Here is a 23,321-nt window from a genome sequence, read left to right on the forward strand (position 1 = left end):
AAAATCAGCGCAGGGTAACAATTTGATTCTATTAGTCTGATATCTGGCACCTATTACTTTTCACAACCCGGATTCACACCATGAGAGGTACAGAATAGCACTAATAGGTCCAGTAGAATTGGCACATTGGCTCCACGATCACTAATTAATGTTAAAGGACATTTGTACCACGCACTATCACCACCGTAGTGGTCCCCTGGCACTCTGGCAGCTCTGAAAAAAGGGGAGGAGAGGGGGTGGGTTAGTGGGAATAAGCTGGAAAAGTGAAAGAGAGCCGTGATGTGCTGTTGGCAGCCTCAGCCCGGTGGGTCCGTTGGCTGGGCTTGGGGTGTTTTATGGTCCGCAGTCGTCGTGTGCTGTTGTGCAAGTCTATATGTGGTTTGTTTTGTTGTTGCATTGTTGTGAAATTTGTGCAGATTGCTGCGTTTTAGGCTTGTGGTTGTGTTTGGTTATAGTTTGAGAGGTGTATGCAGAGGGATGGAATTGTTAGTTGGTTGGTTAGTTGACATTGCTGTCCTTGCAATTGTGGGATTCCATCTAGGTGCGGTACATGCTAACAGTCACATTTCTATCTAGATGCCGCGTAAGCTAAAGTTCAGAATCCAATACTAGAGGTGCACATGCTAACAGTCACATTTCTGTCTAGATGCGACGCAAGCTAGGGTTCAGAATCCTGAGTGTGATGCATGCTGACAGTCACATTTCTATATAGATTCGACGCAAGCTAGGTTCAGAATTCTAGGTGTGGTGCATGCTAAGAATCACATATGCTATCAATCACATTTCTGAAATTCCATCTAGGTGTGGCATATGCTAACAGTCATATATCTGTCTAGATTTGGCGCAGACTAAACTTGAGAAATTCCATCTAAGTGTGGCTCATGCTAGCAATCACATTTCTGTCTAGATTTGGCGCAGACTAGACTTGAGAGTTCGTCTAGGTGTGGCATATGCTAACGATCACATTTCTATCTAGATGCCGCGTAAGCTAAAGTTCAGAATTCCATACTAGAGTGGCACATGCTAACAGTCACATTTCTGTCTAGATGTGACGCAAGCTAGGGTTCAGAATCCTGAGTGTGGTGCATGCGGACAGTCGCATTTTTATCTAGATGTGACGCAAGCTAGGTTCAGAATTCTAAGTGTGGTGCATGCCAAGAATCACATTTTTATCTAGTTTCGACGCAAGCTAGGTTCAGAATTCTAGGTGTGGTGCATGCTAAGAGTCACATATGTTAACAATCACATTTCTGAAATTCTATCTAGGTGTGGCATATGCTAACAGTCTGTCTAGATTTTGGCGCAGACTAAACTTGAGAGTTCGTCTAGGTGTGGCACATGATAACAGTCACATTTCTGTCTAGATGCAACGCAAGCTATGTTCAGAATTCTAAGTGTGGTGCATGCTAAGAGTCACATATGTTAACAATCACATTTCTGAAATTCCATCTAGGTGTGGCATATCTGTCTAGATTTGGCGCAGATTAAACTTGAGAAATTCCATCCAAGTGTGGCTTATGCTAGCAATCACATTTCTGTCTAGATTGGCGCAGGCTAGTCTTTGTGGTTCTCTTGGGGTATGGTACTAGTTACCAGGCAGTGTTTGCTGTCCAGCCATGAATAGGTTTAGACTGGTGGTCACATATCTCTCTAATAATGCATGGTGTAGGTCTGTAGCAGTCTAGGCCATTCAAAGGTAAGTTAGAGTAGCAGGAGCTTTCTGGAGTAGAGTAATTGCTCTACCCCCCACCCATGCCAGCACTTACAGTTTTGTCGGTGTCTGGTGGCTTCATTAGCTTCCCCTGCGGACACCTGCAGACACTCCCTGGAGCCGCCTCTGTTGGAGCCGCCCTTGGCCTTGGGGCCCTTAGCCACAGGGGCTTCCGGGCACAGGGCTGCCCTAAGAAGTCCAGTTAAGAGCAGCGGTCAGACCAATCAGAATGCGGGGGCGGGCTGGGAGGCGGGGGAGGGAGGCCAGCAGAGAGGCAGTGGGGAACGGGGCTGCAGGCAGGGCCAGGGGGCCCAAACCACGGACCAAATTCGTGGAAACAAAGGCCCAGGGGGGTCAGCAGTAGGCCCAAACTCACCTGCTCCGTCTGAATAAATACAGTACACACCTCAATATCAAATAAGAGATTGTCCACACTACAGTTATATAAAAATACATTCATCATATAGAAAAGGTAAAAGATGTACACTACACTAAAAGGTAAGTAAACATTTCAAAACAAAGTATGCAACACTATCGGGTCAGAAGCAAGTTTTCAAAATTTCAGTAAAGAGTTTTCCCCTAGAGGAGCGAGAACAGTTACAGGCAAGCAACATTATTTTCCCAACTAGGACAGTAAAGAGTTTTATAACAAGGCAGTTAGATTTTATGGCCTGCTTTCCCTCGATTGACATCTATTAAACTCTGTTAGGCAAGATTGCATGCAGCACCCTCTAGGTGCACCACAACAACCCCGACCCCCCCCACCCTCTAGCAACAGGAACCCAACCCCCAGCACAAATCTGCACCACACAGGCTGGTATTCCGTTGACCAGCCAGGCGTATCTCAAGAGGGGTCAACGTGAGCTGCAGGGGAGCCCCACAGAGATTCACAGCGACAAGCATTCAAAAACTCTTGCACACAAGGTTTCCCGATCAAACAATTATCAATCCACCCAACAATCAGCTTGAGTAAACCTTACTCAGAAGGGGCAATATAATAGTAACACACAAATACACACTCTTAATATTTCTAAATCAGTAAGTACATACCTGTAATACATACCTGTAATAGTCTTTCTGATGCTTTTATCTGCTTACAATCGCATGATTTGCATAGGCCGACATTGAAATTCGAAAAGGGACGTCGACAGGGCATGTCTGTTATACTATACCATGGCGTGCACTGTACTCATGGTCCTTCACGCGTAAAGGTTCTCGGAAGTTTTTGTTTGTGACATGTGGCTGCATGAAGTGTGTGTTGGAGCGAAGGAAAGTAAAGGAGGTGTAGGTTGTCTATGTACCTTCTATCCTAACGAGGGGAGGAAGGGTGGGGCGCATGTGAATCTAAGCAGATAGAAGGAACAGAAAGACTATTACCGGTAGGTAATATTGGTCGTCCGAGGCTTGAGGATTTGTTAGAATCACATGCTTTGCATAGACTAGCGAGCAGTACCAGAAGTAGGTGGGTTGTTTGGAACAGAAGCAAAGCAATGTTTTAACCCTGACTGCCTCACCCAAGAATCGCTTCAGTATCCACAGAGTAGTGTTGAGTGACCATGTGAACAGAGCTCCATGTCGCCGCTCTACAAATAGCCTACAGAGGCACATTTGCAATTAAGGCTTAAGTTGCCCCGGAAACCTGTGTTGAGTCTGCTCTGGGTTTAAATGGCAGTGTCGTGTTGGACAGTGTGTAACATTCTTGAATGCAATTAATTAGCCACCTGCTTAGGAGACAGGGTCACCTTCTTCACCTGCAGCTAAATACACAATGAATTGATCAGTCTTTATTTATGATTTTGTTTTTGTCTAGGTAGTGCATTACCGCTCTCCTGACATCTAGTGTATAAATGTTAGTGTCTATTGTAAGCTCTATTCCCAGAGTGCTGTTGCTTTTGAAAGCACACTGAGTTCAATTGATTGACATTTAGGTGAAAACCGTGGATGTATTTGTAAGACTGCTTAGTCTTTATGCATTATGACAAAAGGGTGTGAAACTGACAATGTTTGCAATTCACCCACTGTTCTTATTGAGCTGATGGCTATAAAGTTTTGCAAGTAAGTTCTTTTAGGCTTACTTCATGTAAGGGTTCGAATGGAGGACCCTTAAGCTCAGAACATTTAAATCCCACCCAGGGGGTGGTTTGCAACTGGGCGATAAATTCTCTTCATCCCATCTATAAACGCTTTAACCATTGGAACATTCCACCAAGACACTAGCTGCAATTCTAAGAGGAAATCTAGGGCATACATGTCCCCTATGATGGATTCAAGGCCCTTTTAAAAACTGCTTGATCTCTTCTGCCAAACCATGCTCTGCCAATTTGAAAACACACCTGCAATTTACTGAGAATAGCAAAGTCTTTCTCGGTAGCACTGTGCAGTGATGTCTACATGCCTGAGATGAACTTTGGACCAGACCTAAGGTTGAAGCAGGTTTGGACTGGCCTACAGGGCATTCTGGAGATCCCGATGGGCCTCTGCACCCTAGACCTGTTGAGTGGTTACCTAATTTATTTTCAAATGTTCTCATAGGAAAATGTTCAAAGTGTGTAATATAATGCCACTTTGAAATTGATTTCCACAACTCCTTTTGGCACCCAGTCCCCTCCTGGGTTGAAGGCCTGTTATCCAAGATCATGAGTTGAAGCAAATGACATGAAAGGTGTTGAGCATGACTAGCTCATCAGGGGTCGAACGGTGAGCATACGAATCTGAGTTAAGTCAAGAGAGCTCCATAACGTGTTTGAGAGAGTGATTTGGAGGACTTTTGGGGATAGGCACGGGCACCTGTCGCATAGATTGGAGAACTTTGAGAACCTAAAGAGCAAGTGAGAGGGAAGAAGTACTCTTAATTTGGAAGAGTCTGATGAATAAACATAACTTTCATATGGTAAATCGAGGGAAGGACGATTGCTAAAAGCTTTGGAGTTTAGGCCCGCACCACCAGTACATCCTCACACGTTTGAGATTGCAAAAGTATTGCGGGTAGGAGCAAGTTACTCATATCCACATTATATATGCACACACTACAAATAACGAACTTGTTCAATAGCATCCTGCACCATGGACTTTTTGCGCATGATGCAGATTTCACTCTTTTGTGAGAATGAGCAACAGTCTGCATTGGCATGCATGCAAACCTTTGCTCCAATTGTTTTTTCTTTGTGAGTCGGGCCCTCTTTGGGCATAACAAGGTTTTTAGTGGCATTGGCCAAGACTCGATCGGCTCTGCGTCCGATCTTTCCTCAAGTCAGGGCTCCTCCCTAACTTCTAGGGCCACACATTCTCCATTCCCCACCTAACCTGATACTCGATGATCTGTCCCCCTCTTCTTCCTTCCCGGTATGCTTGTAGGTCCATTTTTCTCCCCACCCCACCTTGAGATCTGATCTTCTCTCTGTGTGACTTGTAAAGCACTCAGTTACTTCACAAAGATCCATGCTCGATAAATACCCACATAATAAAGCGAGTTTCTCTGTATGGCATTGAGAGTTCCTCCACTTACTTTGAAGTCCACGGTCTGCCTGCTTTAGGCTTTGCCCATTGAATGTGGAAAACCATTTGGAAGTGTGAATAATCTACCTTCTTAATGGGGGCACAACGTATCTAAAAAGTAAATGAGTGTAGACTGAAAGGTTTCTCTGCTGAACTTGCCTGACTGTCATGGGTGTGTATGTGTTTCCTTTAATTAACTTCTTTGTAAGTGGGGTACCATGCCTTGATAATCTTGCCCGATTTTGTTCTCAAGTGTTCTCTTTCTTGACTTCTATTGCAGAGAACAGCCCATCTTTAGTGCCCGGGCACACGTCTTCCAGATCGACCCCAGCACCAAGAGGAACTGGATCCCGGCCAGCAAGCATGCAGTCACCGTCTCCTACTTCTATGATGCCACGCGGAATGTGTACAGGGTCATTAGTGTTGGTGGCACCAAGGTAAGCAGGAGGCGGTTGTTTTCACTCTAGGTGTCATCTGCTCCTCTGGAAGTCCGCATTCAGACCAGGGCCAGGAAATTAGAATGAATTCAATGTTTTATTTGATAATACAAAATGTTGCTCCTATTCCATGTCCGACATCATCGGCTTCAAGGAATCCAGAACTGCAATGGTTTTTGCTCTCTACTTGAAGACCTCAATGCACGATTGGAATGACAAGCAGATGTAGAAACCATTTTACAAGACGCTTTTCATCAACAGCTCTGGGAAAAGTATACATTCTTGATGCAGACAAGTCTCAAATTGCCCTTCGTAAGGTGGGAGTAGTTCTTCACGGCAAGGCATTTTTTGCCAGAGCACAGCTCTCTCGTATTCCGACTCAATGCCTTCCCTGATGTCTAATTAGAGAGGTTGAGTGAATTTTGGGAGGGGTAGGCCTCAGCCTTGTCACAGATGCTCACACTTACTATTGGGTGCCTGCAGTCAATGTAAATAAACCCCATCACCCATGCTCCACACAAAATGTTCACTCTAGCAAGAATCAGCCTAAGGGGGAAACCGAGTCAAGCAAGACCGGACTCTCGCAGGGAGAGGCGCATGTAGTTGGTGGAGGACGATCGTTGAGAGAATTTACTTTCTTTGGATCTTGAGAATTTAGGATAATGGGATCTGAGGTAAAACCCTTTTCTTTATTTGTTGAACTTTGACAAGATGGACATGAACTGATAAACTCGAGAAATAAATAGCCTATTTTCCCTTTTGTGGTTATTTTATAAGTGTTAGGGCCAGTTTAGAATTTAGGATAGCGGACAAACCTTATTATATTGACAAGCACCCTTAATTTAGTTTGGTAGGTAGGGAACTTGCCTATTAGCAGTAGTGTTAGTGAGGCATTTTCTTTAAGTTATATGAAAACATTGTAAACAGAATGTCTTCTGCTCTGAGTCTTTCTTCTGGTACACCACAGTATGTTTCAGAAAAGAAAGATATTTTTAAGAAATTACGATAACAAAAAATCCATAGCTACTCTTAAACAGTAAGCTACATACAATGCAACTCAGTGCTTTGAGGATTTCTGTTTAGCTTTTCATACAAGCAGGTGAGATAGTTCAGTAAGTTATATGTAAGGAAGGCATGGTATCAACTGGAAGACAGACACAAGTGACCACAGTTCAAGGGAGTTTATTGAACTTCAAAAAGGGTATGATAAAAACCTATCTAATCCTAAATCTACAGATGGGAACAAGTTCCGACCATCAAATAATAACGCAGTATTGGGGTTGTCTTGTCAAAATAATAAGAGGGCCTATACTAAAAAAAATATTGCCAGGCATTATCTCTAAATAGTGTAGGAAATAATGTTATGAAAAGAAAGAAGTGTTCAAAATGATAAATCAGGATGTTCAGGCCGTTGGCCTCCCTTCCCCACATTTTCAGCACGGGACAAGACGGTTCACTCGAGCGTAGCACACTCTTTGGCTTCCTCGACACAAGGACACAGTTCAATTACCAACATAAAGGCTTTCTCGCCCAAGTCTCTTTATTTATCAATGTCTCTTGATTCAGAGGGCCTGATGTACCAAAAACAAACAAAGTAATTTTCCTTTCACAAGGGTTACATTCGGATGATTCACTCTTCACCCTGGATCTCCCGGATCCTGCTCAGCCGGGCTCAGATCCTTTTATACAATGATTGGTACTTTGGATCCCCCTCTTCCGGGCTCAGATCTCCCTCTTCTATGTTTGTTCAGAGAATATTCTTTTTCGGGTGACTCACGGTTCACCCCGGATCCCCCTCAGCCGGGCTCAGATCCTTCAATTTACACAATTAGTCTTCCTTAGCCGGGCTCGGGTCAATTTTATTTCGTATCAACAATCGAAGACTTTCGAATGTGCACGTGTTTTAACTTGACCCGTTGCAGGACCACTTCAATCTCACAATTTCTTTTGCCAACCAGTTGGATGCCTAACAGACACCTTCAAATGAGCACCCATGTGGCGCTCGTCACATACGACTCACACTCTGTTCTCTTTACATTTCTCCTCACAATGTTGCACCTTGCAACCTTGGTTCTAACACAAGCCTGACTGGTATCAGTCTCCCCGACTCACCGGCTGGGCTGACTTCATTGGTGCTCGTTTATTGTAGGAGCCAAGGGCAGTACCACAGCAGCAAACGCTCCTCCCCGCCTTGGTTATTGATGCGGGAGAGCTTTGGGTACCTCCGACACACAATGCAGGTTTTTTCAGCTTTAATTCCAGGCCTTCTTATTTTCCAAGGCTTCCGAAGGGAACGGTCTGAAAAGGTCATGGGCACTTCCCTCCTTGCAACCCTCTCTGGTCCGTCTTTCTCCTCGTATTAAACTGCCATTTCGGAACTACTGCTACCTCGTGTGGTTTGCCTTGCTCAGATTGTGCTTTCGTGCGCCGCCTTTATCCGTGTGGGAAAGTGTGATGGAAGTCAGGTGTGCAATGATCAGTAATTGCCTGACCCTTGTATTGGGACATGTCAGGTATACGGCTCTGGTGTTAGTCCGTTTTCGCTCACGGTGAGCTGTCTGTGAGAAAGTGTTTGTGTCGGGAAAAGGGAGGCGGAGTTGAGTCACTAAGGTAGGATGGGGAAAACATGTTACAGGGAAGGGGATACCACGTCTCGCTATCTGAGGTCCCGCTTCCACTCCCCACAGACCCCTCATTCAGGTGATCTTCCCGCACTGGTCCACCCCCAGGAACTGGCTCCAAAAGCGATGGCTGTGTCCTGACAACCTGGATGACAGATCCCTGCAGACTAGTGGGTGAGACACCTTTAGGTTTCTCACACATATGATGGAACTCCAGCGCTTCACTAATCCACAGTTGATCAAGTGAATATCATTAATTTGGGTACAATTCATTTGGGTAGAGGAAGGTCTTTTTCTGTGGGTAATGGCTGTACTCAATTATTCAGCACTATGCAATGCAATGCAATATATAATGTTGTATTCTAGGTAGCTCGATGGAGAATCTGTGACATATTAAGTTGGTGGCACCATGATTAGCCCGCAAAGTACACAACCACATCATCAACTAGCTGACATGAGACAAAACCTCTTAAGATGAAAGTGTGTTCTGTATGCTGGTCAGACAGAACCTGTGGAAAGGAAGCACTCTTGGTATGTGTTGGCAGTGTATGGGCTGGAAGGCTGTGACATAAAGTCCACTATGCAGGGTTCTAAGCTGAGTGAGCGAATATGTTCTCGGATATGCTGTCCTCTGGTGGAATGTGTATATGGTGAGGCGAGTGTGATCTGCTGCATGCAGTCTTTTGCAGGACCCTAATTGGAGTGAGGCAGAATGCCTGTGGTGATACTAGTAATGGGTAGTACACGCAAATGCCTGTGGTGATATTAGTAATGGGTAGTACATACATTTGGGGACATGTATTCCTGTACACATGACATTACTGAGTGATAAAAGACACGTTTGAACCTCACTGCATTGGTTACTGTGGGTGACATGTGTTTGGTTGTATAACCTTTAACGTTGTTTTATAATTGTATGAGGTGTTTAATTATGTGTGTAAGGTTTGTAAGAACTTCACTGCATTCTGGCACTTGTGTGCTTTGTGAAAGAACATGTAATCTGCCATGTATTTAGGCCACCTGGGCACATAATGGCAGCACTTGGCATTTTATGGGAGTATCTGGACTGGTCAGCTACTCCTTATAGGTGCCCATATTCAGCTATACTATTTGAAGAGGCAGAAGGCTCTCATTGGTCACTCCTACCTTCTGGAATAACCTTTCCAAACATGTTCATCAAGCCAACCCCTTGCTACGATTCAGGAAACTCTTAAATACCTGGCTATTCAATCAGGAATGATAAGTCAATTTTCTCTACACTTGACTTTTCTCCTTCCCCCACACTCCCTCAGTTTCCTTACCGCCACCTTTTGTGCTAGTAAAAATGTTATTTTTGGTGTGCACCATATAAGTAAATGGACCTAATAAAAATGGGATATTGACCTCAAAACAAGGCTGTACCTGGCACCTGAGCTGCACCTGGCTTTGAGTGCTCTATCACGCACAGACGGCTATACCTGGGCATAAGCAGACGTTGATACTGCTGCACAAAGGCAGACCAGACGGCACTCATATGACGGGTACCACACCGTATGAGGCTGCATCTAGCATTTTATGGCAGTTCCTGTGCAGTTGATGCTATCCCGGGCCATTTAATGGCTGTAACTGGATATATGAGACTGTAAATGGCATTACATAAACGTAGACCTTTTGGCCCTGTCCAGGCCTGGTTTTTAAAATTTGGTACTTTACCTTTTTGGTTTAAATGCAGTGGGGTGAGTGTTAGATGGCCTACAAAGCTAGAACTGGTTGCACACGCTGCCATGGGAAAACCTAAGAGTTCTGTAATGGCCCTTGTGAAGTTTAAAGACCTTTTGTTCCATTTCGGAAAGTATGTTCCGAAACTGAAGTCATTATTGCTGGTGATGTCAAACATGAAATGCAAGCCGTTCCCTTTACGGAGTAAATTGTTTTTTGGACATGAAAATTAAGAGGCAAATTGGCCAGAAGAGCAGATCTGCCAATAAAGTAAAGGGGAGGGGTGATGTTTATAGCCACGTGTACAACTCGTTTGCCTTTGGGTTGATATTAAAATAACTGCTTATATACTGCACGTTAGAAAGTGAATATCTCTGGGCACTTAGAAATCAGCGAATGTTACTCTAGTCTTTGAAAATTGATTCATGGATCTTGGCAGAACTCAAAACTGAGTGTGCCCTACTAGAATTCATTCAACCCTCCCACCCTCTCTCTAGCCCCTAAGCTACCCGAGGATTCAGTGCCCTGTAACAAACGCTAAATAAATAAATAAACCCATTGAGCTATTGTTTACTTATCAGCTTATCCCTCCCTTTCTTCAGTGATTTGTCTTTCTAATGTTGTTCACCATGGACCATGTTTTTGCTGTAACGTTTGTCCTTGTTCGGGAAAGGCCATCAACTTTGACAAGCAATTGATTTGTCCAGATCCAAACACTGAAGCCAACATTTGCCGGAGAACAAATGTTTCCATGTAGAAAAATGATGTGAAAGTAAAGCTTTTGAGGATAACACTTGGGAGCCTACCAGCACACCATGACCAACAGCAATACATTCATATTAATAGGCTTAGAATAACACGGGTATAAAGCAATTCATCACTAATGTCATACACAACAGGTACCTTCTATATGCCCGCACCAAGACAAAATATTCTCAGAATATTGTGCTCACAATTGCACACGCATTATACAAATGAGCACTGTAATCATACACACAACCAGCATTCCATACAAGCCCACACCATGAACACACAATGACCAACATCAGAATATCCGTAGAGAATGAACACTGCATGCAAGCCAATACTTTGACACACAGCAATACGTTGGGAATAACTTTCTTGGAATAACACACACATAATAAAATGCAGCACAAAAAACATAGTTACCGGCTGTGCTCCAGATAAGATTTTGAGGTGGGAGTAAATGTGATTTTAAGAGAGTAAAAATTACTTTTCTCCTTTGTAAGAGAGTACAATGTACGTGACATCCAGCCGACGCATGCACAAACTGTATGGAAATCATTACCATGCGGCAGCTTCTGCATTGTGACAGAATACACCTTTCAATATTTCTCTAAGGTCTGGCCATTTGAATTCTCCTGTATATATTTAAATGTTGAAATCACAAAAACCTAGCCAATTACATAGTAAAGCAAACATGAATTGTATTTTGTGTTTTGAGGTTCGATAGCAGAATTGTCATTTGATGTTTAATAAGTCCTCATTTTCTGGAGCTATTACTACCTAATGGTATGCCAATGTTATGATACAACAGTGCAGAGAGGCAATGACTCCATGTCTAATCTAATGGTCAAATGGTTCTTCATATAGCGCTTTTTACCAAGCGCTGTACATAGAACAGATTTATCACAATTATCACCAAACCAAAATCGGTACCCCTTTATCGACCTCGAAAGAATGAAAGGCTGAGATGGGCTTGCCGGGATTCGAGCCTGCAACCTACAGATCACGCACAGATTGCAGCAATGAGTGCTCAACCGGCTGATCTATCTTATTGGCTAACATCCTTCAGAGGTCGGTTAACTGACTATCGACTGAGGTATAATAACCACAGTACCTAGATGTTGGACGAACCATTTATGAAGCACTATATGAAGTTAAATACCTATCTGGATTATCACAGGGACAGGTTTTGCTGAGTTTCTATTTCAATTACAAATGTAACTTTCATTTCTTTGTTTTTGAACAGCGCTTGCGCTTCCTGGAGAGTCCGGTTTAGGATGTTTTAATTGTAGTTCTGAAGATTTGAGAGGCTAGAACACCTGTGATTGGTGTAATGACAATCACTCACCCTTGAGCAAAGACTCTGCTGCCACTGACCATTGATAGTAAAGCACCCCATTGACTGCAAGGTTGAATGGATGTAATCTAGACTGTGCATAGTCATCATTTTACACAATTATAATTACAGTGTAAATTAAATGATCAGTGTAAAAATGATCTGCCTCTGCATGATTATGCACACAGCAACAGAACTCTGAAAAATACAATTGTGATATACTGGTTTGCTTTCACTGGATAAAAATATGAATTCTCAATTACAGCTTAGTTTTCAATCTTATTAATTCTACAATCCTAAATTTCTAGGAAATTATGCAGTGCTTCTAAAGCTGAATGGAAAGAAACCATTCATTTAATCACAGTGTGCAGTTTCTTTTTTTGAAAGGCTTCAGAGAAATAAGTTCGAGGGGATTGGGTCCTCCGACGTATTCCATATCTATGACAGTAATCACCACAGCTGTGATGCTTTAGAAAATTTCCTGCGTCGATGCGCCGTCCTCGAGGACCTCCTCTGATGGCGGACTTCACACGATGTGATAAGTAGGACGCACGACGCCCGTAGCCTCAGTTCCGTTTTTTTCCACGAACGTGTTCGCTTCGTGAATCTCGGTACGCCTCGAATCTTTGGAGTTTCTGTTGTTCATCTCGGTTCTTCGAACCTGTTCGTTTGTGAAGTTATTCTTTGTGAAGATGTCTACCTCGTCTTCCACACCGCATCTGGGCTTTAAAAGTGCAGGGACTGTGGGTCCAAGATGTCGGTCACGGACTCGCACGACGCCTGCCTCTGGTGCCTCGGGGAGGCCCATGACACGGATGACTGTGTCGACTGCCAGTCGCTCACGTCTAAAGCCTTGCGGGAGCCCAAGAAGAAGGTATCGGTAGGTAAGGTGTCCAAGCCCCGGAAGTCAAGGTCTGCGGGACTTTCGACGGACGACTCGAGGGGTGACTCTCCGCGTCGTTGTCGGAAGTCCAGTGGGTCTCAGTCCCGGAGTCGGTCTCACCACTCCTCTGCCTCTTCGAGGCACTCCCGGAAGCGCCGTCATCGGTCGCCTTCCCCGTCTTCATCCAAGGACTCCGTCGGAGGGTTGCTTACCCCACCAAGCATGCGACACCGGAGGAATGGGCTTCCTTCGGGAAGAAAATCTTGGCGATTCTCGAATCGCAGGGCACTGGTCCGTCCGCGCCTCCGAGTAGGGTCGCTCGTGATCAGCTGAGAGACGCCGGTCGCACGCCTTGGGGCTCGGGTGGTCGTCACGATTTGCGGGAAAGGTGTTATGCTCACTTGGTTCCAACAGTGGCGTCGATCGGACCCGGACAGCTGCAGTCTCCACCAACGTGATGCGTAGTGAAGAGATGACAGTCTGGACTGGCCCGCCTAATCTTGTCTGCTGGACTCGTAGAAGTTTTCTCCTGCAAGTGGAGAAAGGGATTTAGCCACCCGTGGACTTTAGTGATGGCCCCCCCAACTGTTCTCGTTCTCCCCACTAATCACCTCTGATATCCCCTCTTGGTAACCTCACCTTATGTTTTTAAATGATGAGCTCTCCATCCTGCATGGCATGCAGGGGCGCGTAGATACCAGTTACTTCACTGGTTTGAAGGTACTGGAGGAGTTCCGGAGGAATATTGACTCCAGTGTCTATAAAGTTCAAAGAGTTCAATATGTCCGATGTTCACTCTTGTTCCATTCCCTCGTTGGGTTGCAGCTGGGTCCAAAAGAATATTGCCTGGAGGCAGCTGATGGCGTTCAGGTAAGAGTCTGTATTACCAAACACTGTCCGGTAAAAGTTGCATGAGTTTAACTTGCTGTTTTCTCTCCCTTTATAGGTGCGGCATAGAAAGATGCGGCGAATTAAAGGATACCTCCCGGTGGTAAAGCAGGTAAGCCTATGGTGGCAAAGAGATTGTCTTTGTCGGTTTTCTTGGCTCACCTTGTTATTCCTTTTGTTTTCCCACCAGGTGCTGGGTTTCGACGAAGAAAATGATGGAGGCAGCGCCGAGTTGAAAGATGCGGTGGACTGGTGAGTATAACGCGGCGCTGCTGCTGGCGAAGCGACGCGTGCTGAAATAATGTCCTTTCCAGGCTCGGAGATGTGCTGGGTCCGGAATCAGGTAAGGAATCAAATAATGTCCGTGATCTAACCTCTTCTCCTTTCTTTTCCTTTTGTCTAGGAGCTCCGGATTCGAGGCGGGCGTGGCAGAAGACTGGATGCTGACTTGCAGACACGGTGAGCGTTACGCTGCTGGATGCAGAATAACACGAAGCATGAGCTGCTGTTCGGGAGTGGTTTAAATAGCCTGCAAAGTAGTCCCAGGTAAGAAGTCCCCCAGAACCACACCCGAGTAAAAAATAGTCCTTGTAATAAAATAGTCCCATCCAGGCCTCACGTTGGCTTGGACTCATTTGCAGCACGGTCTGCATAAGGTAAGTAAAGTCTATGAGCCTGGCGCCTATGGCGCCAAGACTGATTTCTATGATGAGCCTAGCGCCTAAGGCGCCAGGGCTGAATCCAAACCCTGTTGGGGTTTTAATGAGTATCTGGATGCCTGCTCCCGGGGCTGATGGGCTTGATCCGGATGCCCGATGGTAGGCATCATGACAAAAGGTCCCGCTTTGACAAGGGGAATCCTTCTCGGCATGCCCGGTCCTGGTCCCGGTCCTCGACGTGCTCAAGACCACGTGAACCTGTGAAGTCTCCGAGGAAGTCGTCGACGCCTTCGGCGCCCAGGATGTCGAGGGACACGCTCGGGGGTCCGCCTTCGAGGCCTGTGTCGACGCCGTTGATGCTGTCGGCGCCGCGTCTGTCGTCGATGCCGATTCTCTCGGCGCCGATTCACTCGCCGCCTTTTGGGCTGTGTCGACGGGGGTACCCCGTGGCTCGGGGGAACCACCTAGGTAGGCTCTGGCCAAGGTCAAGCATGGCTTTGGTTCCAGTTCTGTGCCTTCTCACCACCATCTGGAATTCATTTCAGAGGTGGATGAGGGCTCTGATGATGGCATGGTGCCTGACACAGTGCCTGACGAGATTCTCTCGGGTTATAGCCAGTTTGAGGACCTGCGGCAGTCCCTGCATGATGCTAGTGGGCTGGACACCTCTCTGGAGGTGGAGTTTTGTAGGCCTGAGCCTGGCACTCATGCCGATTCTTCCTACCGGCGACTTATGTCACAGGTCACCGAGTACTTAGGATGGTCTGCTCCCCCAGGGGAGTTTGTTCAGGATGACCTTACGGATATCCTCCACATTGGTCCACCAACTGACCCGGTACTGCCATTCCATATGGCTCTGCAAAGAAGGGTGGCAGCGACTTGGACTGCTCCGGAGAGTCTTCCAGCAGTGAGCAAGTCTTTGCCGCGAACATACCGCCCAGCCAGTAGTGACCCCTGCTACTATTCCAAGCACCCTACTCCGGAGAGTTTGGTGGTGCAGGCGGCTATGACCCCCGCAAAGCAGGCGTCGTACCCTACCATCCCTCCTGATAGGGACGACAAGCGTTTTGACGGCTGGGCGAAGAAAGTGTTTTCTGCAGGGGGTATGGCGCTTCAGGCGGCCAACTCCATTTGTGCCTTGTCTCGTTTCACGCACACTCTGTGGAACTGTGTTTCCTTGGCAGCTGAACATATTCCCGAAGGGGATGAACGGGATAGTTTCCTTGCCATGGTTCAGGATGGCAAGGATGCTATGTGTGAGGCCGTTCAGTCGGGTTTGGACATGGCAGATTGCGTCAGCCGGTCCATGGCGGCGAGCACCGTGATACGCAGGTTTGCGTGGTTGCGGAACGCGGGGTTTGCTCCTGATGTGCAGACCCGGCTCCTCAACGTGCCCTTTGACGGGGAACATCTTTTTGGCAGCAAGGCTGACAAGAGCCTTGAGAGGTTGCAGACCTCCAAAGCTGCAGCGAAGCCGTTGGGCGCTGCAGTTCGACAACCTCCGCCTTTTCGTCATGAGGCCATGTCCCATGGTTCGCCGGTTGGGGGAAGGCTGGCGCAGCATCTTGCAGAGTGTGGCGCGCCATTACTTCAGATGTGTGGGTTCTGGAGATCATAACCCACGGATCCTGTCTTCCTTTCCGGCAGAGGCCTCAAGACAATCCACCGGGGAATCTCTTTTTGCAGAGTCCGGATCCGCTCCTTGCGCAGGAAATTCAATCCCTGCTGGAGAAAGGCACCATAGAACTGGTGCCTGTAGCGGAGAGGAACAAGGGATGGTATTCCCCTTATTTTTTGATTTCCAAGAAAGACTGGGGATTGAGACCCATCATGGACTTGCGCGGTTTGAACAAACTCCTCAGGAAGGACAAGTTCAAGATGGTTACTCTATCTCAAGTCCTCCAGGCCCTTCAACTTCAGGACTGGTTGGTGTCTCTCGACATCAAGGACGCTTATTTTCATTTGCCGATCCATCCGAAGCGCAAGAATTACCTGAGGTTTGCGGTTGGTGACTTGCACTTTCAGTTTTGGGTCCTGCCGTTCGGATTGTCCTCCGCCCGAGGGTCTTCACCAAGCTCATGGTTGTGGTGGCAGCGCACCTCAGGAAAGGGGGGATTCACGTCTACCCCTACTTGGACGATTGGTTGATCAGGGCGCGCTCTCCCGAGCAAGTCCTGGATCCTCTGTCAGTCACCTGCCACTCCCTCCACAAGCTGGGCTTCTCCCTCAACTTAAAGAAGTCCCATCTGACACCAACTCAGAGGCTCCAGTACATCGGAGCAGTGCTCGACGCGTCCCTGGGACAGTGTTTTCCTCCCCAGGTGAGGGCTCATCACATTCAGCAGATGGTGCACAAGTTTCAACTTGCCCAGACTCTCCCAGCGTTCGAGTTCTTGAGACTGCTCGGCCTCATGGCATCCTGCATTCTTCTGGTGCCAGAGGCCAGGTTGCGGATGAGATCTTTGCAGTGGGCACTCAAGCTCCAGTGGTCTCAGTCCTCCGGCAGGATGTCGGACCCTGTTTAGGTGCCGTCTTCGGTCGCCCGGGACCTTCTGTGGTGGGCCGACGAAGGCAATCTGATGAGGGGGACTCCATTTTTGGCTGCCCTGGCCGGAGGTGACGATCGTGACGGAAGCATCCGTCACGAGATGGGGAGCTCATGCCAACGAGTTGACAGTCAGCGGTCGTTGGTCTCCGTCGGAGTCCAGACTCCATATCAATCTGTTGGAGCTGAGGGCTGTCAGGCTAGCCCTGAAGGCTTTTCTGCCGACTGTGCGAGGTAAGAATGTCCTGATCCTGATGGACAACACGGTGGCCATGCACTACCTCAACAAAAGGGGGGGAGCAGGGTCACTTCCTCTGTGCAGGGAGGCGATGCAGCTCTGGTTCTGGGCAATCCAGCAGGAAGTTTCGATCTCGGCAGTTCATCTGGCAGGAGACGAAAACGAGACGGCAGACGCTCTGAGCAGGCAGAGCGCTATCTCTCACGAGTGGGAGTTGGCTCAGGAGATTCTCCTGGAGATCTTCGCCCTTTGGGGGACCCCTCAAGTGGATCTCTTCGCCTCCAGTGTCTACCGGAAGTGCGAGAGGTTCTGCTCTCTGGAATTTCCTCCAAACGGAGCCTTAGGAGACTCGTTCATGGTGGAGTGGTCATTCCCACTGCTATACGCGTTTCCTCCAGTCCCCGTCATCCCGCAAGTACTGCAGAGGTTACGGAGGTTCGGTTCCCAGATGATCCTCATTGCTCCGGCGTGGGCCCAGAGGATGTGGTACCAGGACCTTCTCGACTTGTCCAACTGCCCTCCATGTCGTCTTCCCTACCGAGACAATCTAATCTCATGGGAGGGGGGTCAGGTTCTCCACCCAGAGGTCAGGTCCCTCAACCTTCACGTTTGGTTTCTGAAAGGTTGAGGTATAAGGATTGGGACCTCCCTTAAGATGTGATGGAGGTGTTGCTTTCGGCCAGAAGGCCCGCAACCAAGTCCCTGTACCGTTGCCCTTGGAGGAAGTTCTGCGACTGGTGCAGGGTTAAGAATGTGGATCCTTTTGCATGTGAAATTCCCATGGTTCTGTCTTTTTTGCTTTCTTTGGCCCACAGGGGCCTTCAAGTGGGTACCATTAAAGGTTACCTGGCGGCGCTGTCCATATTTAAGCGCTCATCTGAAGAGTGTTCCTATATTAAAATTCCTTTATTTTCTCAGTTTCTGAAAGGGCTCACTAATGTGTTCCCTCCGTCACCTTTCCAGGTGCCTGGTTGGGATTTGAACCTTGTTCTCAAGTTTCTGATGGGTGCTCCGTTTGAGCTTTTGCATTCATGCCCTTTGAGACTGTTAACTCTGAAAACTGTATTTTTAGTTGCGGTCACTTCCGCTCGCAGAGTGAGTGAGTTACAGGCACTTTCAGTTAAGCCTCCCTTCACTGTGTTTCATAAGGACAGGGTTGTCCTTAGTGTTTGTCCTTCTTTTCTTCCGAAGGTGGTGTCGGAATTTCATTTAGGCCAGAAGGTTGTTCTTCTGGCATTTTATCCTCCTCCACATCCTGGTAAGGAAGAGGAGAGGCTCCACAGGCTTGATCCTAGGAGAGCGTTAAGCTTTTATATTTCACGCATGTCCCGGGTCAGAGTGAACGAGCAGCTCTTTATTGGTTACGCTGGAAAGCGTTTGGGACAGGCTTTAACGCAACAGACTTTGTCTCACTGGATTATTTTGGCTATCTCTGAGTGTTACCGCTTGGTGGGTAAGGATCCAGCGGTCGGCTTACGGGCCCATTGTCATAAATCACCAATGTATCAATTGAAAAGGATACGGTAACCAAAAAAGGATACAATTGGTAGGGCTCTTCCAGATCCTTTTTCACACGACTTGATTGTAGGTAGGTCAAATTAGACCTTCCAAATGATACAACTCTCTGACTGATAAAACAGGCAGAGAGATGGATCACTGGAAAGGGCGTGGGTATTGTATCGTAAGATATGCCTAGGATAGATAAAGTATCGTAAGAAACTGTCCCAAACTCAAATCACTATGATAGCACAGTATTAGCATTAATTCGAAACACTAACCTTATGGCCAAACTGAAGAATTCAACGAAAGTCTCTTGAAGAAAACCAGGAGTTGAAACAACGATAAAGGAGGGGAAGATTAGTAAGGGAGACTTATCCCGAACGGCACGAGGCTCACGCTAGATACCGGGTTGGTGCACTACAGGATAGCGTCCAAAGTACTGTGCACAATCACCTTCCAATAGTTCATAAAATACTTTCTTTCCCACGAAGAACAAAATTAGATTTTCACCTGTTAACTATCACAGGCACCAAAGGTTTGAAGAAGTTCAGAAAACCACGTGCATGATTGCACGCAACAGCGTACACGCAACCAGGTCAGCCGCGCTTGGAGACAGCGTTTCCACGTGAAGATTTAGCAAGCAAACAGGATTCACGCAGCAGAGGGCAGCCGCGCTTGAAAACAGCGTCCGTGCGTGGAGATTTGGCACGCAAACAGGATACACGCAGCTCAGGACAGCCGCACTTGCAGACAGCATCCGCGTGGAGATTTGGCACGCGAACAGGATACACGCAGCTCAGGACAGCTGCGCTTGCAGACAGCGTCCGCGTGGAGATTTGGCACGCGAACAGGATACACGCAGCTCAGGACAGCCGCGCTTGCAGACAGCGTCCGCAGACAGCGTCCGCGTGATTTGGCACGCGAACAGGATACAAGGCTCCAGGAATTAGCGTGTGGAGGAAAACACGCTCAAAAAAGGCCAAAGAAGTTGCTAAAGGGAATGCGAGAACGCAGGTCCGGAGTTCAGCTACAAAACGCCAAAATTGACTTGATCAGAAGCAGCGATCGGTGTTTCCACGCTGCTTATGTACGCACTGCCGTGGTACACGCGACGGAACTAAGTCACGTTTTCCGGGCAATGCATCGAACAACCTCCATTTCGAGTAGAATGGTCTAGGGGTTCTATGAGCGTAACTCATTTTGTATGGAGAGGTCGTTCCTGGTCCAGAGATATGTCCAGCAGGCATGACACCCATTCTACCAGGGGTATGGCTGCCTCTACTGCCCTGCAGAGGGGTGTTCCTATTCAAAACATCTGTGATGCAGCCACCTGGGCTTCGGTACATACTTTTGTACGTCACTATTCCCTCGATTCCATCCGGGGGCAGGATCTGGCCTTTGGCATGGCGGTCCTTTACTTCGCAATTTGATTGGGCATGCAAAATTTCTGTTTTCTAAATTCTTTTCCCACCTCCTTGCATTGGTACTGCTTTAGGAGTCTGTAATAGATATGGAATACGTCGGAGGACCCAATCCCCTCGAAGAACAAGTTACTCTCTTAACTGGTAACGTTCTTTCGATGGGATGGTCTGACGACGTATTCCATATCGCTCCCTCCCTACCTTCCCCGCTACAGAATTTCTTATGTGATTGCAGCTTACGTTGTGTGTCTGACTGGCAGAAGACTGGTGGTACACGTTCTCGGAAAAAACTACAACTGAGGCTACGGGCGTCGTGCGTCCTACTTATCACATCGGGTGACGTCGGCCGTGGAGGAGGTCCTTGAGGAAGGCGCATCGATGTCATCGACGCAGGACACAGATGCCGAAAATTTTCCAAAGCAGCACAGCTGTGGTGATTACTGTCATAGATATGGAATAGGTCGTCGGACCATCCCATCAAAAGAACGTTACCAGGTAAGAGAGTAACTTGTTCTTCTGTTTCAGAGGTGGCTACATTACATCCATGTAGATAAAAACTAGGAGGCTTCTTTTGATTTTTTTCAAGTAACCTGACGTTTGCACTGCCCTCTGCTCTAAACCTGTCTGTAAATGTACCCAGGAAAATAAAAAAGCTGTCGTATTTGCAAGATTTTCATGTGTAAAAAGGCCTTGTAGCCACCTTATCTGGAGGCCTGGTTACCGCAAAATCCCACACCATGAGCATACAATGACTAAACTTAAACTCATTATGTATTTTGAATAACACGCACATTACACACGTCTGCACAATAAACATAGACAACGATCACTACATAAAACTCCCCCCACCTTGACAAGCACACCATACACGACAACAATGTGCTTAATTAAAGTTGTAGTACGGTCGGCATAACACACATGTAATACAATAAAGCACAATCCCCATACACAACCGGCATTGCATAGAAAGCCCACAACATGACCAACTATGCGGTGTAAGGAACTCATGGTGGCAAAAGTAAAGACAGACACAAGTGATCACAGTTCAAGGGTGTTTATTGAACTATAAATGCAGGGTGGAAAAATGCCTAACCTTAATCTAAGATTGGAGCAAGCATCTACAATCAAATGAAAAATAAGGCAGTCCTTGTGGCGTCGTGTCAAAATAAAGGGGCCTATACTAAGAAAAATCCTATTGCCAATCCCTTACAACTAATTACACAAAGGGTGGGATAAGGGTTCAATAAAGAAAGAAGTGTTCACAAATAATAAGTCGGGATGGGATTGCCAGGGTTCTCTCTTACCCATGTTTTCAGTATGGGACAAAGTGGGATCTTGGAGCACAGCACACACTCGATCCTTCTCAGCATGAGCCAACAGTACTGTATCAGCTATCCGGTTCTTCGACGGTCAAGTCTCTTTTCAATCAAAAGTCTCTTGCTTTCGAGGCCTGATCTAACCAACAAACAAACAAACACAAAGTTTGGCTTCTCGTATACCTTGGGTGATGGCTTCACCACTGGATCGCCCTCTTTCGGACGTGGACCTTTCACCAAATCGTATTCCACAAAACAACTAAACAGTTCTTTTCTCAAATGAAGTTTGGGTGATGGGTTTTCACCCCTTGATCTCCCTCGGCCGGGCTCGGCCCCCGAATGACAAGGGGGACACTTCACTTCCCCTTGCCTTGCAATATTTCCTTTCATGAATCTTAATGTCTTTGCAAAAAAATGCAGTGTGACTTTCCCTTGATTTGGTTAACTTCTGTCAACTCACTGTTCATAGGGACTTCAGGCCTCACCCCTTTTCGTTAGCATCCTTCTACCAGGTTCACTCTTGCAAACTTTACGAAACACAATTGAATGAAGTTTGGGTGATTACTTTTCACCCCTAGATCTCCCTCGGCCGGGTTGGGATCCAACTGACAAGGGGTTCATCAGGCTTTGCCCTTGGTTGTCGGCTTCCCTCTGCCAGGTTCACTCCCACCAACCTTTGCCAAACAGTTCACTATGGGACCTTAGACTTCGTCCCTTCTTTTTAGCATCCTTCGGCCGGGTTCACTCTTGCTAATCTTCACCATCCAGGATTGTCTTCCCCTTCTTCCCAATCTGTCAGTCAAAGACGTTTGACAGTCCAGAGGATTTTACAAGACCTCTGTATGACCACTTTGACCTATCTTCGCCTCTTCCCAAGACCTTCTGGTTATGGTAGTCTCTACTGTCGGGTAATCGCCTAGATTTCTGCGCGAGCACCCACGTGGTGCAGACTCCTCTGTTGCAGGCTTTCTCCCACTTTATCAAAAGTTCCTTTAAGCTTCCCTAAGTTCAAATTAGCAGTTTGCCACTTTTCGTTCAACACAGCCCGGGTTCTTATCGACTTCCCCTGGACTCACCGGCTGTGATGAATCGCTCTGCTTTCTTATTCTTCGAGTCAAGGTTGGCACCACAGAGACTGTTAGGGAGAATTCTCTCTTTAGGCTGAATTTCCTAACCTATTGAGTCCCCCAGCAGCTTTTCTGGATTTGTGGAGTTTGTTTTTTTCTCCTGCCAAGAGTGAGACTCTTTTTCTCCCACTCTTGGACATGATTTATGGTGTTCCTTTGACTGCTAATGTGTTTTATGGGCTATGGGGTCCTTTACTCCATAGGGTCTCATGTGTTCTTTTTAATATGTGTGTTACACAGCACCGTCCGTGCAGTAACACAGGGCTGTCATAGTGACACCCCACCATAGACTCCATACCCTGGGACTGACTACTGTCTCCCAGGGCATGTAAAGTCACCATTGTCTTTGCTAGTCCCAAATTATTAACAGAAACCAGTACAAACCATCATATTGTGGACGTACTGGTCGGGGCAATTCGATTGCCCTGGGGTCTGTTAGTCGAGGGGGCACGTCTCCGTCCCCCCTGATCGAGTTTTGGCTGGTGGCAGTGGATACTACTTTTTATATTCGACCGCGAATATATCCCTATGGGATTTTCCCATTGTTCGAGGCTACCAACTTTAATTATTTAATTCTCATAGCCTCGAACATACCGCCGGTTTATTTATTTAATATTAATTCGCCGGTTGGTATTTTTTGCCAGGACTCGATTCTAAAATGGCGTTTGTGTTCTCTTCTGTGACTCCAACCCAAGTCGA

At 46.8% G+C, this 23,321-nt stretch overlaps 1 protein-coding gene across 2 annotated transcripts in view; it reads left to right on the plus strand.

The window, feature by feature from the left end:
- Nucleotides 1–23,321, plus strand: part of HOMER3 (homer scaffold protein 3) — a 1,163,927-nt gene that overhangs the window by 349,200 nt on the left and 791,406 nt on the right. For both annotated transcript variants that reach the window (XM_069649165.1, XM_069649166.1), the window contains one exon: nucleotides 5,487–5,643. In XM_069649165.1, coding sequence (XP_069505266.1) covers nucleotides 5,487–5,643 — 157 coding nt within the window. Of the gene's footprint in view, nucleotides 1–5,486; nucleotides 5,644–23,321 lie in introns of those variants that run through there.

Source organism: Ambystoma mexicanum, chromosome 1p (genome assembly GCF_040938575.1).
Source record: "Ambystoma mexicanum isolate Mex_15411 chromosome 1p, UKY_AmexF1_1, whole genome shotgun sequence".
Lineage (NCBI taxonomy): Eukaryota > Metazoa > Chordata > Amphibia > Caudata > Ambystomatidae > Ambystoma > Ambystoma mexicanum.